Below are 16,979 nucleotides of genomic sequence, written 5' to 3' on the forward strand. Positions count from 1 at the left end.
GCCCCCAAGGCCTAGCTCAAGTGGCAAAAGGTGGAGGATTTGTGGCTTAGGTCGCAGGTTCAAGCCCCACACCATGCAAAGCGAAGTAGGGAATTTAAGTGGAGAAGGGTAGAGGGGCGGGCCCATTATCCACCGAGTTTAGAAGGCTGTGATTGGTCCAAAGGGCGGGTCACAGACGGATTTCTCGGTTATCAAAAAAAAAAAAAGGATAAGTTTGGCATCTCCCCTGACAACATGGGTCACAGTGTTTCGCTTTTCCTGTTACCCAGATCCAGCAGATACTAATTTGATGTCTCATGGCTAGTGTACAGACCATGTTAAACCTACGTCTTCAGTTTTTATGACCTATTTTTAAATGTTTTTCTTTGCCAATTCATTAGTAGATCTCTTTGCTGTGTTAGACATAATTTTCTTGCTTTTCATATAAGGTTTTCTTCTGATCATACCTGAATTTATGGACAGGCCAATTTTAATGGCTCCAAAATTTGGTTTAGAGGATGGCTCCAACTCAACTTTTGATGCCACCTTGGTACTTGCAACCATGCTTATGTCACAGCTCAACACTGCAAGCTCCTCGGAAAATCCACAAGTTGCTGGCACTTCCTATGGGCAGGCTAATGATGGAAGACAGGCCCCAGTCCAGGAGAGGTCAAAAGGGAATTCTGGGCTTCCATCTGATCAGACCAGGATTTGGTCTGATCTTTCAGGTTAGTATTTGCTGAACTAGATGGTACAACTTATTTACTGGTATGGCATATTTACTTAATTTTCATAAATTCAACTTTATATAGGAAGCAGAACAAAAGGTGGTAATGATGCTGAACACGGAAAGGAAAGAAATGAGAGCGATAATGTGCAAAGGGAAATTCAGAAAATTGGTGCGATACACATATCTGAAGCTGGAGCTGCTGGAAGAAATATGTCTGACATACCTAATGAGTATCCTGAACTTTTTTTGCTGTCCAAATTGTTAGCAATTTTAGTGCTCCAGCTTTAAACCTACTATTGCCTGTAGATATATATAAACAAAGTAGTTAAATCTAGCTGATATGTTAAGTTATTATGGTTTGCAGAACTTTCAATTATAGGTTCATAATTAACAATCTATTGAGGGGTAAGAAGCATGAGGTTTTGGTCCCAAACTGTTGGGGTAACCTTGAGCTTTGATAAGTCTTGACATGTATGAAATATCCCAAGGAATTCTCAGGTCTGGTTGAGTTTGATATGGTAATATTTTTTTTTGGGGAAGTGGTGGGGTAGAGGTGTGGGGTTTGGAAGGGGGGAAACCTTTATATCAAGTAATTGCAGCTAATGTAACCGGAATGCATCCATCCAAGAGGTCACCTATATTTCAAATTTCTTGCACATTTTGTTATGCATTTTCCACATGATTACTCCAGGCTGCAGTGGATAACTTTTTATGCCGAGTAAGCATCTACCTATGATAAGTGGTCATTTGGTTGGTCTCGCAAGGGAAACAATCCCTATTTGAAATTCCGTACATTGAATACAAAGTTTCATTTGCAATACAGAACTCTGCATTACTTATGTAATCTCTGCATAATAAGTACAATGTTTGTTTTCAAGTGTAGAACTCTTCGAAACTTGTGCAGCATGGTTTCTGATATTAAACTCCATATACTAATACATGCATAGTTTATGCAGAAATGTATGTAGTATTATTTTTATGTGGGATATAATGTGGAATAATAATATACATTAGTCTTTCAAGGATACAAGTATCTAAAAGACAAAAATATCCTTAAAAGTAAGCAATCACTGCAATCTGCTTAAGCTTGACAGTATCTGTTTTATTATTTACCAGATATCATTCTCTGCATTATAATCACTGTATAAAAATTCATGTATTGACTGTTACCTTCTCAGAAAAAAAAAACAATTCATGTATTACAAACCTTTGTTTAATTAGTTCATTAACCAGACAAACCCTAAGAGTTTCAAGGGTGAACATAATAACCTGAGGAAACTACCAATATATACATGCTCCAATCACCTAAATGATCTATATGAGCAAGAGATTGGATTTTGATGGTGAATTTGAAAATCAGTGTGAAATTCTAAATACTTAATGACTGTACTTCCCAGAAGAAAGTATCTTTTCTTGACTGCATCATTAGCTTCCGTTCTGTGGTCAGAAATCCTTTGGAAGAACCTCAAGGTTAGTCGTGGTCCTACTCTGGACATTTAGTTTCTGTAGTCCACTCAACTTATGCTGCTCCAATTGTATGTCAGGCATGGCAGATTTGGAAGGTCATGCTTCTCAACACCATCCTAGTAACTGGGTAGAAGCAGATGACGATGATGATGAAGGAGATGAGTCAGAGTTGTGTGTTCAATCAACTCCTCCATATCATTAGGAATACAACAGCTCAAACTGTTATATAATCCTAACAAGTAGTTTGTTATTGATGAATTTTGCTGTAAGTATGTACAATTACCCTACCAATGCTCCACTTGTCTACTTTTAGCAACTTGGTTTCTTCTTACCTAATCAGTTCTCTATAGGTAATTCATGTTTACCATGAAATATAACTGGCCTTCAAGCATATATATTATCATACAGCTCATTAGTTTGTTGTTTGAAAGTTTGTTTTTCTCATTCTGGTAAATGAAATTAATACATAACTAGACACTAGTAAATCATTATCATACAAATAGCGGATCCTTTTCAAATCTTTAACTAAAGAAGGGTCTGTTGACTTCCCAAAAAGCTAGACAAGAATCAATCTCTTCAAGGAGAGGTTTGACGTATTGCATAATCTGAAAAATGGCTTTTAAGTGAAAATATATCTGCTTCTCCGAATAAAAATTGGCTGATCACTCGTATGTTGCAAGTATAAGCAATGTCTGCTGATATCTATGGGAAAGACTTCAACAAGTCTCCTTACAAGTAGATGAATCCTTTTGAACTTCTCTCATTTCATAATCTGAAGCAGTCAGTCCATCTCCAGAATCTGTGCTAAAGGTCTATAACTTTGTGTGTACCATTGTGGATAATCCCCTGCTTAGGTAATATGAAGTCATTATCTTCTCTTAGGTAGCAAAATCACTTGGGTTTTGAGTAATGTCATTATCTGTTCTAAGCTTGAGAATGCGGTAAACTTCAGGTTGATTACTTTTAATTATTAATCATTTCATACTATTAAACTCTTGATGCCTTCCTTACTTCTATTATAGTATGGTGTGAGTTGTTAAGCTTGCAATAAAACTGTCAGATTAATATTGTTCCCCTATTAGTAGATGACTTTCCTTCCCTTGGCATTTTCGACAAAACTCTGCCTTTTTTTAGTGTTTATCTGGATTTACTCTCACCTTTTAGGTAGCCTCAAATGGTATGCAAAGAAAATTGTAGGAGTCCTTTGGGATGTAATGTAGTGTCTAAAGATGGATCTTGGGCCTAATTCAACCCTAAGAGTTGGCTCATGAGGGGAGGATTGCCCAAGTCCATGTAAGGAGACCAATTTTCCATCCCCTTTCCAATGTGAGACTTCTTAACACTCCCTCACACACCTAATCCTCATTGACTGGAGCATGTACACTATAATATGGGGGCCCAACATCGGTGAACAAAAAATTAGGATGGACCCGACTCCTGATTCCATGTAAAGATGAATCTTGGGCCTAACTCAACCCCAAAAGCTAGCTCATGAGGGGAGGATTGTCCAAGTCCATATAAGGAAACCAATTTCCCATTTTTTTTTTCCGATATGGGACTTCTTTAAGTCTTAACATAGTGAACCTAGTACTATTATGTCATGTGAATCTCGAAAGAGTCAAACTTTTGACTCCTATTAGTAGCTAGTGGTGTCAAGTATTGAATTCTAAATGTTGACGGTTCTGCCAATGCTCACATGATCTTTGTATTTGTAGTCAATGTTCATTGCTAGTCCTGGAACAATTGACAATTAGTCAATGATGTTTAATGTCATGAATGTGAATTGTGATACAAAGGCTGGATAATATCTGAACAGTTTACTTTGAAATAGGTTAGAGATGAGCATTTATGTTTGTACAAAACTAGTTGCATGTCACAACAAAGAGGATGACAAAATGCTCATGAAATATCAATTAATTTTGAAGCAGTAGTTGTCTGGCAAGCTTTTTAAAAACTTTTAATGACACTCTTTGACTCCATTGTGAATAGGTTTCTGATCTTATCGAGGCTTGCGGATGAGGCACCTCAACAGATTTTCTCTTATATCTCTAGTTGACTATCTCATTAAGGTGAAAGATTACTCAAAGAGTGTACATACTTTCTGAATACCTACATTAAGGGTGTTTTTGGTATGAAGTTCCCATGTTTGGTTGACTTAAGTGTTTTGAAAATCAACTCATTTTCCTCAAATTTAAGGAAAAACGTTTTTTTCCTTCACCCTTCAATTTTTTTTCTTAGCCTACCTCGTACCTTGTACGCCGTACCCAACCCTCCCCATAAAAAAAAAATTAAATTAAATTTTCTTATTTTTTTAAATTTCAAATATATTTTTACCCCTTCTCGAACCACCCCCACCACCCTCCTCTGGCTCATCCTTCAGCCAAGCCATCCGTCAATTTTTTTTTTAAAAAATATTTTAAATTTAAAAAAAATCATTTTTACGCTCCCCCCCTAGGCCATCTCGTAATGTTTTTTATAATATTTCAAATTTTTAAAAATTTCATTTTTTATGCCACCCCACACCTAACCTCCCCCCCCCCCCCCCCACAAACCCAGGCCATTTGTTTTAAAAATTGTTTTTGAAAAATATTTCAAATTTTAAATTAGTGGCCGGAGCAACGCGCCACTGGTGAAACTTCAGGAAGGGTTGCCTGGCGCTCTGTCGAGTGCGGCGCACCAATGCTGTAACTTCAGAGACCTTGGCCTGGCGCACTGATAGGCGCGACGCGCCAGTCCTGTAACTTCAGAAGCCTTCGCCTAGGGCGATGGGTGGCGCGAAGCCGCAACTCCTGTCCGACTTTTCCAGCGAAAACAACGTTAAATAGGATTCCTTGTTGGTTTAGAATTCGACTCTAAGTTTCCCAACTCTTATAAATAGATCCCTAGGGCTAATTTGTAGGGGGTTGGAGATTATTTTGGTGTGCGAGAGCAAGTTTCATCGTTTGTAATAGGTTTCAATCTTCTAACTCTTTTTATTTTCGGAAATCACATGAACAATTGTATTTTGTGATTTTCAAATATTATGAGTGGCTAAACACCCTAGTTCTAGAGCTGTAGCTACAGATTGAATGTTGATTATTTAAGATTCTTGAATTAATTCTTGGTTGTCAATATAAGTTACTTTTATATTCGTGTTTTAATATTTTATGCTTGTGCACCATAAGATAAATATATTGTCTATTCTTTAAATCGAGAGATGAGAGGGTAGTAGACTAGCAAATATAGAAAGCTCGATCATCCATTATGAGTTGATGTGTGTTCAGGAGTGACGCCCCGACGAACAACTTGCTTGGTTACGAAACATGATGAAATATAAATGCTCGCCAGTTAGGCCTGCTATCCCCGCTCAACGATGTAGTTAGACAGCTAACTGGAGTAGGCGACTAGAGGTCGAGAGACCCAACTCATACAATTAACCCTGTAAACTAGTAACTTGACAATTGAAATTAGTTTTAGGCCAATAATATGATACATGAGATCCATTGCACGTTACAGCCCTAGAATTGTCTTTTACTTGCTTAAAACATCATCTTAAAGTCGTTCGCAATTGGTTATTTTTAATTTACTGCATAATTAGGAATAGTAGTTAACAATCATCACTATCTCTTTAAACAATTACTTTTATTTAATTGTAGAGTTAAGTGTTAAATATAAGTTGATCATAAGTCCTTTGGGAACGATAACTTGTTTCTTTACGAAACTATATTACTTGAGCGACCACGTACACTTGCGTGTATATTGGGCAGCAACAAGTTTTTGGCGCTGCTGTCGGGGACTTAAAAATTGATTTATATTCGATTTTCTTAAGTCTACAATTAGAATATTCAGGTACTAATAACTTGATCTTAGCTTTTTAATGCAGGCACTCGACTCTCAAGTCTGGCTCGGAAAGGAGAAGTTGTCGAACCAGACAACGAACCTGAAAGAGCTTTACGCCGATGCAGGAAAATGGCTAATTTAGGACGTCAAGGAGAATTGGGGTTGGGTCTTCAGGAAGACAATGAGGGTAACAACCAAGAAAACGTGAACAACCAAAACCCAGAGTTAGTACCCCCTATCATACCGGCAAGACCAGTCTGTGATGTGGCAGTCCCACTCACAGCCAATGTGGCGTCTAGTATAAGGAAACCATCACCGGGGGGTAGGTTTGAACTAAAACAAAACATGGTACAACTCTGGAGTCTCACCGGACTATGTGAGGTTGACGTTGTTCCCACACTCGTTGTTAGGAGCCGCCAGGCAGTGGTTAGATGCTGAGCCACCAAACTCCATTACTACATGGGATTATCTAGCAAAAACGTTTTTGAGTAGATTCTTTCCATCCGGAAAAACCGCACGGTTGAAGAGTGAGATATTATGCTTTAAGCAGAAACATGGGGAGGATATGTACCAAGCATGAGCCCATTTCAAACAAATGTTGAATGCTTGCCCGCACCACTACCAAGCTAATGAGGTACTTTCTCACACGTTTTTTTGAGGGTTTAGATTATAATGCACGTGTACTTCTTAATAGAAACCCATGAAGAGCTATTCGACTTACTAGATAGACTCTCAGAAGGGAACCCAATGTATGAAGGGGAAATGCCTAGAACCACAACCCAAAGGGCTACAAGAATCTTAGATGTAGATTAAGCTACCGCCATAAATGCCAAACTGGATGCGATGTAACATAATATGACAATGAATTTCAAACAAATATCCCTAAATCAAGCATTGGTTAATATGGTACAACATGCAGCTAATTGGTGTGGAGTATGTGGTAGTGGAGCTCATGAAACTGAACTATGTGAGACAAACCCGGATTCCGTAAACTATGTGGGTAATACGCAAAGAGGTGGAAGTCAGCAAAACTATGGTAATACCTACAACTCTAGTTGGAGGAACCATCTTAACTTCTCATGGGGTGGGAACCAAAATCGAAACCGAAACCAAAACCAAGAGGGTAGGCAGCAATACCAAAATCCTAACCAAGGTGCAAATCCAAGTGCATCAAAGGGAGGGATGATTAATGATGAGTTACTCCAAAAGCTCATGGTTGAACTAGGGACAGATAAATGCTAGGATAGATAAGCAGGATGAGAACATCAGAAACATCCAAATGTCTCAAATGAGTTTAGAGAAACAAGTTGCTTAAGTAGCCAATTCTCTAAATTTGCGTCCCCAAGGTGGACTGCCCAGTGATATTGAACCCAACCTAAAGCAACTGAATGCGGTAAGTACTAGAAGTGAGTTACAACTAGAGGAACTAGCTCTAAAGAAGAGAGATGCAGAGGTAGTTAATAAAGAAAAGAAAGTGGAAAAGGTAGTAAGGAACTCCAATGTTGAGACGCTCGTTCCTCAAAAGAAACTATCCCCTCCATTTCCACAAAGTCTTAGAAAGTAGAATGAAGACGAATGCTTCAGTAAGTTTCTCTCTCTCCTTAAACAGGTTCACATTAACCTACCTTTGGTTGACATTTTGCAGGGTATCCCGAAGTATGCTAAGTACGTGAAAGAGATAGTGGCTAACAAGAGGAGGCTCATAGAGTACAAAACTGTAGCACTTACTGAGGAGTGCAGCTCTATAATTCAAAATAGATTACCCAAGAAGTTAAAAGATTCGGGTAGTTTACTGTGCCGATTACAATTGGGCAAAGTGTTCATGCCCGGGGGTTGTCTGATTTGAGTGCTAGTATTAATCTTATTCCCTTATCATTGTATAAAAAGCTTGGGTTAGGTAGTCCAAAGCAAACCACTGTCATTCTCCAACTCGTTGATAGGTCCGTTGTTAGGCCAGATGAGGTAGTAGAGGATGTGTTAGTACAAGTAGGTTCCTTGATCTTTCTGGTGGATTTTGTAGTCTTAGACTTTGAACCTGATTTTGACGTTCCATTCATTTTGGGACGTCTGTTCTTAGCTACTGGATGGGCATTAATTGATGTAGCAACTGGGCAATTAACTATGAGGGCACATGATAAGGTTGAAGTGTTTGATGTATATCGCGCTTTGAAATTGCCATCTATTTATGAGGAGTTGTCCGCTGTTACGGTTGTAGATCACGCTATAGAATCGCAACTAATTGTACCTGAGGATCCCTTAGAAAGAGTGTTAGTGGGGCATGATGTAGATGGAGATACTAAGGCTCAAGAGATAGAGACTTGTTTGAATCTAGCAGTCATGGAGATAGATAAACGTAGAGTAGAGCCATTAGAGTGTGAGTTAGGGCCTCCACCCAAACCCTCAATCGAATAAGCTCCTAAGTTGGAACTGAAAACTCTGCTTACCTAAGGTATGTGTATTTGGGTACTAACGAAACTTTACCTGTTATACTTTCTGCAGAGTTGTTTGAAATACAGGTTGATGTGGCATTGATGGTCCTAAAGCGGAAAAAGAAAGTTATTGGATGTCAGATGACTGATATTCATGGGATTAGTTCGGTGTTATGTATGCACATAATCTACATGGAAGAGGATCACAAACCAAGTGCACAACATCAACGTAGGCTAAATCCTTTGATGAAAGAGGTAATGAGAAAGGAAGTGATAAAGTGGTTAGATGCTGGAATTGTGTACCCTATTTCTGATAGTAAGTGGGTAAGTCCTGTGCAGTGTGTTCCCAAGAAGGGAGGTATGACAGTGGTAAGGAACGATTAAAATGAGTTGATTCCTACTAGGATAGTGACCGGATGGAGGATTTGTATGGATTATCGGAAGCTGAATAATGCCACCCGAAAAGATCACTACCCGGTTCCCTTCATTGATCAGATGCTTGACCGACTAGCAGGGCAGGAGTACTATTGTTTCTTAGATGGGTATTCCGGATATAACCAGATTTTAATTACACTCGAGGATCAGGAAAAAACCACGTTCAATTGTCCTTATGGTACTTATTCTTTCAAACGCATGCCATTCGGACTTTGCAATGCACCAATGACTTTTCAAAGGTGTATGATGGCCATTTTTCATGATATGGTGGAAGACTTTGTAGAGGTGTTCATGGATGATTTTCGTGTCTTTGGGAAGTCTTTTGAGGTATGTCTCCAGAATCTTGATAAAGTACTTTCTAGGTGTGAGGACACTAACTTAGTGCTAAATTGGGAAAAATGTCATTTTTTTGTTAGAGAGGTGATAGTGTTGGGTCATAAGGTGTCGAAGTCGGGATTAGAGGTTGATAAAGCCAAGGTAGAAGTTATTGAGAAATTGTCCTCTCCCATTTCTGTAAAAAGGGTGCGAAGTTTCCTTGGTCATGTAGGTTTTTACTGGAGATTCATCAATGATTTTTCCAAGATTGCAAGACCTATGTGCAGTCTTTTGGAAAAAGAGGTGAAATTTGATTTTGATGAGATGTGCTTGAAGACTTTTGAGATGTTGAAGAGAAACTTAATTGAAGCTCCTATCTTAATTGCTTCTAATTGGGAATTACCATTTGAACTCATGTGTGATGCAATCGACGTATCAGTTGGTGCGGTGTTGGGACAGAAAATATAAGGTGTTCCACTCGATCTATTATGCTAGCAAGACCCTGGATTCTGCACAAGCTAATTACATAGTGACTGAGAAGGAGATGCTAGCTCTAGTGTTCGCCTTCGACAAGTTCAGATTGTATTTGGTAGGTACTAATGTGATTGTTTTTACTGATCATGCATCTATTAGGTACCTATTCAACAAGAAAGATGCTAAACCAAGACTGATTCAGTGGATATTTCTTCTCCAAGAATTTGACCTTGAGATTAAGGATAGAAAAGGTACTGAGAATCAAATAGCTGATCATTTGTTTAGGTTGGAGGATTTTTCACATGTACATGAAGGGGAAAAAATCCGGGAAGAGTCTCTGGATGAACAATTGATGGCACTAGATATATCTCAAGTGCCTTGGTATGTTGACATTGTGAATTTGATAGTAAGTGGAGATTACCCCCCGAGTGCAACCACCCAACAAAATAAAAAGCTCCATCATGATGCTAAGTTCTATATCTGGGATGAACCGTTCTTATTCAAGCAAGGAGTGGATCGGGTGGTGAGAAGATGCATTACAGAGTCTGAGGTTCAAAAAGTGCTCGAAAGTTGTTATGCTAGCTCATTTGGAGGTCACCATGGAGGAGAGCGCATGACGCATAAGGTACTACAATCTGGGTTCTTTTGGCCCCCTTTATTTAAGGATTTTATTACTTTTGTGAAGGGATGTGATAAATGCCAAAGGTTGGGTACAATATCAAGGAGACATGAGATTCCGCTAAGTAACATTCTGGAGGTGGAAATTTTTGATGTGTGGGGTATTGACTTTATGGGTCCCTTCCCACAATCTAGTGGAAACCAATATATCCTTGTGACTGTTGATTATGTGAGTAAATGGGTTGAGACTGTCGCTCTTCCTTCGAATGACTCAAGAGTTGTGATCAAGTTCATAAAGAAACATATTTTCACTCGCTTTGGCACTCCAAGGAAAATCATAAGTGATGGAGGTAAGCATTTCATTAACCATCTAGTGAAAAATCTTCTTACTAAGTATGATATTCGACATAAGGTTGCTACAACTTACCATCCTCAAACGAGTGGCCAAGTGGAAGTTTCGAATAGAGAGGTGAAACAAATTTTGCAAAAAATAGTGAATGCACATATGAAGGATTGGTCTGAGAAGTTGGATGATGTGTTGTGGACGTATAGGACTGCATATAAAACACCCATAGGGACTTCTCCCTATCACATAATGTTTAGTAAAACATGTCATCTCCTAGTGGAATTAGAACACCAAGCTTATTGGGCGATAAAGAGGTTAAATCTGGACCCTGAGCTAGCCGGTAGGAAAAGAGTAAATCAACTACATGAACTTGAGGAGTTTAGGCTCCATGCGTATGAGAATACCAAGCTCTACAAAGAAAAGACAAAAGGTGGCATGGACAAGCACATAGTTCCTCGCACTTTCACTCCGGGAGAAAATGTACTACTCTTTAACTCTAGATTAAGGTTATTCCCCGGAAAACTAAGGTATAAATGGAGTGGTCCTTTTGAAGTGGTACAAATGACACAACATGGGGCTGTTGAACTTAAATGTGAGACTGATACTACGTTCTTGGTGAACGGGCAAAGAGTGAAACACTACTTTGGAGAAGATTCAGATCGTGATCGGGAGGCTCTTGAGCTGAATGACGAATGATCCAAGCTGAATCGAGCCGTGACGTTAAACCAAGTGCTACACGGGAGGCAACCCGTGATTAAAATGTAATAGATAGGTAGTTTGTTTTAGATTTTTTTACTTTTTTGTCTTTAGCGTAGTTTAAATTCTTAGAATCTAGGTAGTATTTTTATTTGTTAGTTCTAGCTAGACATTATTTTTCATTATTTGTAACTTAGTTTGTAATAGTGAAAAACGAAAAAGAAAAGTAAAGTAGAGGTGGCGTACTGGCTGGCGCGCTGCGACACAGTGCGAAATTCAGAGCCAGTTTTCTGGCGCTTTGGTAGGCGCGCCGCGCCAACGTGCAAACTTCAGAGCGCCTCCCATGGTGCGATGATAGTGTGTCGCGTCCCTTTCACCCCGGTCCCCAGAAATTTGGGTTTTTACCCAACCCACACCCATCCTACCCGACCAACCATTAAACCCACCCCAAATCCCTAAAACCAAAATCAAATCCTCCACTCTCTCTACATTCCCACCTCCCCAACCCCTATATTCTCTCAACTCCTCTTCTTCCACAATTCTTCCATTAAATCCTCCACTCCACATTCATCACCCATACCGCGACACCCTTACTTTCCCCCAAACTAACCTTTCATCTTCTTACTTTCCCCTATAAATCCTCACACTTTAACAATTATAGTTCACCACCCATTCTCCCTCAACCCACCATTGAAACTCCAACTTCCCCACTAGTTCTCTCTTTAATTTTTTTTCTCTTTTCTTCTTTGTTCTTCTCCCACCCCACTGCCCAACCCGACCCCCACCCTTTTTTTTCTATTTTTTTCTTTTCTCCATTATTTCTTCTTCTACGTGGTACAAATGGCACCAAAGGCGAGGAATGTTGCAAGCGGAGCAGGTTTTACGAGGAATAGAAACGGGGAAGCATCCGGGTCTTCAAGTAGTGGGGAGCCGTTTCAAAAGTTCGGAAAGAAGGTTGTAGAGAGATATGGGCACGAATGGTTTGATGGCCAAAAGAGGCAAAATACCTTGGAGATGAGTACGTCAATGAGGTAAGGTTGCAATCCCAATTTTTGGTTATTTATAATACTATCAATGCTCTTGGGCTAAGATTTATATTTGAAAACCCGGATGATTGTAACTTGACTCTAGTGTGAGAATTTTATGCAAATTGGCTTACTGAACCCCGTTCCAATAAGACTGTGCCAATTCGGGGTAAGGATGTGAGATTTACTGCTAAAGTGTTAAATTTGTTATTGGGCACTCCAAATTGTGCGGATGAGGACTTTAATAGGTTGAAGGAAAACCCCCCTTATAGAGATATATGTCATAAATTGTGTGGGCTGGAGTCTATTGCTAGGTGGGATAGAAGTAAGGACACTGGAGGCATTCTACCCTCAATTATGCTAATTTTAATCAGGTTGCGAGAGCGTGGTTGAAAATTATATGTAGTGTCTTTTTACTAGCAAAGCACCTTACCGATATGACAAGGGATAGGGTGGTGTTGGTGTACATATTGATGAAGGGGATGCCCATTAATGTTGGGCCTGTTTTAAGGTAGAATATGATAAAGTTTCGGAACAATATGAGATGGCAATTTTGTTATGGGGGGATGATTACCTGATTACTGAGGGCTGAGGGAATCGAGGAAGAGGAGTTAGACGTGACTGTTGCTAGGCACCACACCTTGGTTGGCAAAATAGTAGATGTGACTTTGACCAAGGCATTAGACACGTCCCAATGGACCTATCTTATCAGCCCAGGAGCGGCAGACATTTGATGACAACGTGATGCTCGTATGTTCGGAATGGCGGAGCTGCATCTTAGGATTGTGGGCCGCCCGATCACGGATGAGGAGATGGAGACCTTGGCAGATCGCTACCCGTTGACAGACAGTGCAACCTTTCTTTGCAGGACTGGGCCAGCTTTTCAGGAACCTCTGGATGATGATGAGGAGGATGATGGTGTGAATGATGATGCTAACGCCTTAATGGTGTTTGATGATGGTCGTGCTGACGATGATGAGGCCTAGAGGCTTGAGGGAGTATTTCTATCTCTATACTTTATTTTATTTGTGCACTGAGGACAATGCTAATCTTTAAGTGTGGGGTGGGAGATATATCTCTTTTGTATATAAGTTTTTATTGCTTTATCGAGTCTTAATTTTTTTTAGGATTAAATTATTTTTTTGGGTTCCTCAGCGTTTGTTTTCGATACTTTTACTGAGGATAGTCCCTTTGAACCGACTAGGATTAGTTTTACTGTTTTATTGAGTCGTACAGTCGTCATAGGGGTGACAATTCCCGATGATGGATGGATGACGATCATCTTAAGGAAAAATTAGTCCTGTAGGGGAGTAGAATCGAAAAACCAACCTTGGTATTTTGAAACTATGTTCGAAAAAGTTAGCCAGACGTCATGGGTAGTCACTATTGGAAAATGCAAAAAGAATGATAACCTTGAAACAAGCATGTGTTCTTTGTTGTGACTCTAAATGAATCCAAATGAGCTTAATTGTGTAGTAGTACCGTAATGCAAGTTGTATGAGCATGCTAGTTGATTTGTCCTTATGTGTGTTGTGATGCTATGTGTGTGGTGAGTTATTGTTGATTGTTGCTTCACTTGATATCTAGAACTTGCCCGGTGTGTGTTGAATGAGTAGTTTATATGACTTAGGGAATATGATTGAGGCGTTTCTTTGAAAAAGCCAATTCTTGACTCTAATTGTATGCCTACCAATGAAATTACCCCTAGTAAAGTCCCATTGAGCCTTTAGCCTTGTTTGTTTGATAAGCCACATGATAAGCCGAAACCCTTTTGATCGACACCAAAGTCTTTGATCCCAATGTAATCCTTAATGCACTATGTTAAGAAGAAAGATTGAAAAAGTTGGTTGATGTGAAAAAGGGTGGATATGCTAAATTGTGTGAAAAATAAAAGAATAAGTAAAACTCTGTTTTGGCCCTAGTCCTTAGTAACAATGTGCACCTCAACTTAATTGAGGGTGACTATTTCAGAAATATGCTCTAAACATTGGCCCTAAACCTACCAGGGATATTGTGTATCTCACTAGGATCTTAAAGTCTTGAGTTGAGGGTTGCTAGTACAAAGGCATATACAAAAAAAAGAGAGAATAAAGGGTAAAGATGGAGCAACAAAAAGGAGAAAAATATTCATGAAGTGTGTACTAAGAAGAAAGAAAGAAAAAGCTAAGTAGGATGTTTGTTGGTAAAGCAATGACATGTGCATTAGAGAGGTGTAGTCACTAAAAGGAGTCCTAAATATTCCCTCCTTTACCCTAAGCCGACATTACAACCAAATAGAAGTCCTCTTTATTCCTTGAGAAATATAATGTGAAAGTGAAAATACACTATGGGCAAGCTTATGACATGTTGAGAGAAGTAAAAACTTCATTTGTGAGAGTGAGTACTAAGTTTTGAAAAATAGGCCTTGTTTATAATATGATTGCTTGAGTGAAAGGTTATACTAAACGTAAATAGGTGACGGCATTCATGGCACATGTTTGGATTATTTAATTGGTGTGTTTGTATGAGTTTGCATTAGCTCGAAAAAATAATAAAGGAGTCATTCTTGGAGCATATGTGTGGTAACTTTGTGTAAAAGTTTTGGAATGTTGTATCCATTGTGAACTACAAGATCATGATTAAATATGTTTGGTTGATTTTAAGTGGGTTGATAAGTCCAAGGGATATGAAAAAGAGTTGATAGTCTAAAGATTGTTTGAGGAAAAACAAAGGTTTAAGTGTGGGGTGGTGATCTTAGGTATATTTATATTCCTAAGTTGTCGATATTTGCCCATGTTTTGATTAAACTAAAGAATAATTTTAAGACTATTATCTTGATGTTGTTTACTTGCAATGATTGGGCACTAACACATTGTAACATTTCAGAAATTTGTAGACTAAACTAGAGCTTTACGTGAAGGATTTAGAGTTTGAAGTAAAGGTTAGAATCGTAAAATGACTTCTTGTAAGCTTAGTAGACCATCTAGGGTTTAGTTGAGGGCTACAAGAGTCAAGGCTAAAAGGCAAATGCCAAGGCAAAGGGGCAAGGCCCAAGCCAAAGGCCAGGGCTACCTCAACCTTGGCAAGCACTGCCCCAACCTCACGGCCACCACCACAGCCAGTGGTCTTGACCACGGCTCGTGGGAGGCCTCGTGAATGTGCCTTAGCCTTGTGGGAGGCAATTCCTTGGGGCCAAGCCACTGGACCAAGGACCACGAGCCAATTCACGACCATTGGTCTTGACCACTGTTCGTGGGAAGGCTCGTGGTCATGCCTTAGCATTGTGGAGGCCAAGACACCAAGCCATAGCCACTGCCTAAGGACCACGGGCAGGAGCACGACTCGTGGTATTAACCACGACTCGTGAGCCCTGTCGTGGTGCCTTGGAGTGGGCTGCCTAGTGAGGACTTTTTAGTAAATTCCTTTTTAGTTAGTTTTAAGTGGGGGTCATTTTATATGGACTTTATACACCTATATAAACTATTTTAAATCATTAACCACCCCAACTAAGTCATTAATTAATAAACCCCAAAAGATCCCAAAGTTCTTTATCTAAAAAATCCTCTCTCTAGAAAACTCCAACAAGAAGAAAAATCTAAGCTAGGTCAAATTCCTCCATTTTTCTTGCAAGCACTATGAGGGCTTTGTAATCAAGGTATGTTAGCTTATTCATCTATGGATTCTTCCATCCATAGAACCCCTAGATTTCCCCCAATTGTGAAGACAAACCTCCAATTCCAGCTAGGGTTTCTTCCTATATTGTGGGTAGTGTTGATTTTGATTCCAATTCAGTGGATAATACTTGTTTATGATTGATTTAGCATTGAATTATGATATTATGATGAATTTATATGTTTTCCATGGTTAACCCTAGTCTAATTGATGAAGTTGATATTATGTGGGTTTATGCCATGAAAGGTGAAATTGAGGATTCATAGGTGATCTTCTAGAATTGAAGTCCTGTATAGTAATTGTTCAAGAATAGAAGTATGTAAACATAAATTGAATTAGAATAAGGTATATATGGTGGATCATGACTTGTAATGATTGACATTGAACCTTTATGATGAGATATGGCTAGAATGGCCTAAGAATAATGCTTGTGACTAGTAGGTATTGTGATCTAGACTTGTATGATGTTGTAGAATGTAAAAGGTCTTCTCACATAGAATGGTTCTAGGTTGAAAAGTTAATAACCTAAAATGAATCAAAGCATGTTAGACTAGAATAGCTTGAAGTTGTGACATATGATTTCTTCATGTATAGTTTGACTTGGTAAGACAAGGCCAAGATTGGTAGCTTGAATTAGCATTATAAGATGCTTTCATGGTAGCTTGAGTTAGTGGTAGTCATGGTAGCCTAGGATTGAAGACCATACTCTCTTACAGATAGCTTGAACTAGCATTTTAGAATGCCTTCATGATAGCATGACTTGGTTAGGCCTAGACTATTTCATGGTAGCTTAGGATTGAGGACACATACTCTCCGAAGGGTAGCTTAGGATTGAGAAATCAAACTCTCCTAAGGGTAGCTTGCATTAGCATTATAGATTATTTGTATGGTAGCTAGGATGGAACACTTCTACCCTTCCTGGAATAGCTTGGACTTGCATGATTAATATGTTTTCTATGATAGCTTGGTCTAGCCTAATAGGGTGCTATTCCTTG

General features: G+C 39.1%; 1 protein-coding gene and 1 pseudogene across 1 annotated transcript in view; both read left to right on the forward strand.

Annotated features, from left to right (window-relative positions):
* Window positions 1-2,480, forward strand: part of LOC102593069 (cell cycle checkpoint control protein RAD9A) — a 7,949-nt gene extending 5,469 nt beyond the window's left edge. Inside the window, exons 7-10 of the mRNA XM_006339905.2 lie at window positions 463-707; window positions 792-939; window positions 2,139-2,179; window positions 2,254-2,480. Of these exons, the coding sequence (XP_006339967.1) occupies window positions 463-707; window positions 792-939; window positions 2,139-2,179; window positions 2,254-2,378 (559 nt within the window). The 3' untranslated portion in view covers window positions 2,379-2,480. The remainder of the gene's footprint in view (window positions 1-462; window positions 708-791; window positions 940-2,138; window positions 2,180-2,253) is intronic.
* A 4,418-nt stretch (window positions 2,481-6,898) lies between these two features.
* LOC107062744 (uncharacterized) overlaps window positions 6,899-16,979 on the forward strand; it is a 137,709-nt pseudogene continuing 127,628 nt past the window's right edge.

Source organism: Solanum tuberosum, unplaced genomic scaffold, assembly GCF_000226075.1.
Source record: "Solanum tuberosum cultivar DM 1-3 516 R44 unplaced genomic scaffold, SolTub_3.0 scf00011, whole genome shotgun sequence".
NCBI lineage: Eukaryota > Viridiplantae > Streptophyta > Magnoliopsida > Solanales > Solanaceae > Solanum > Solanum tuberosum.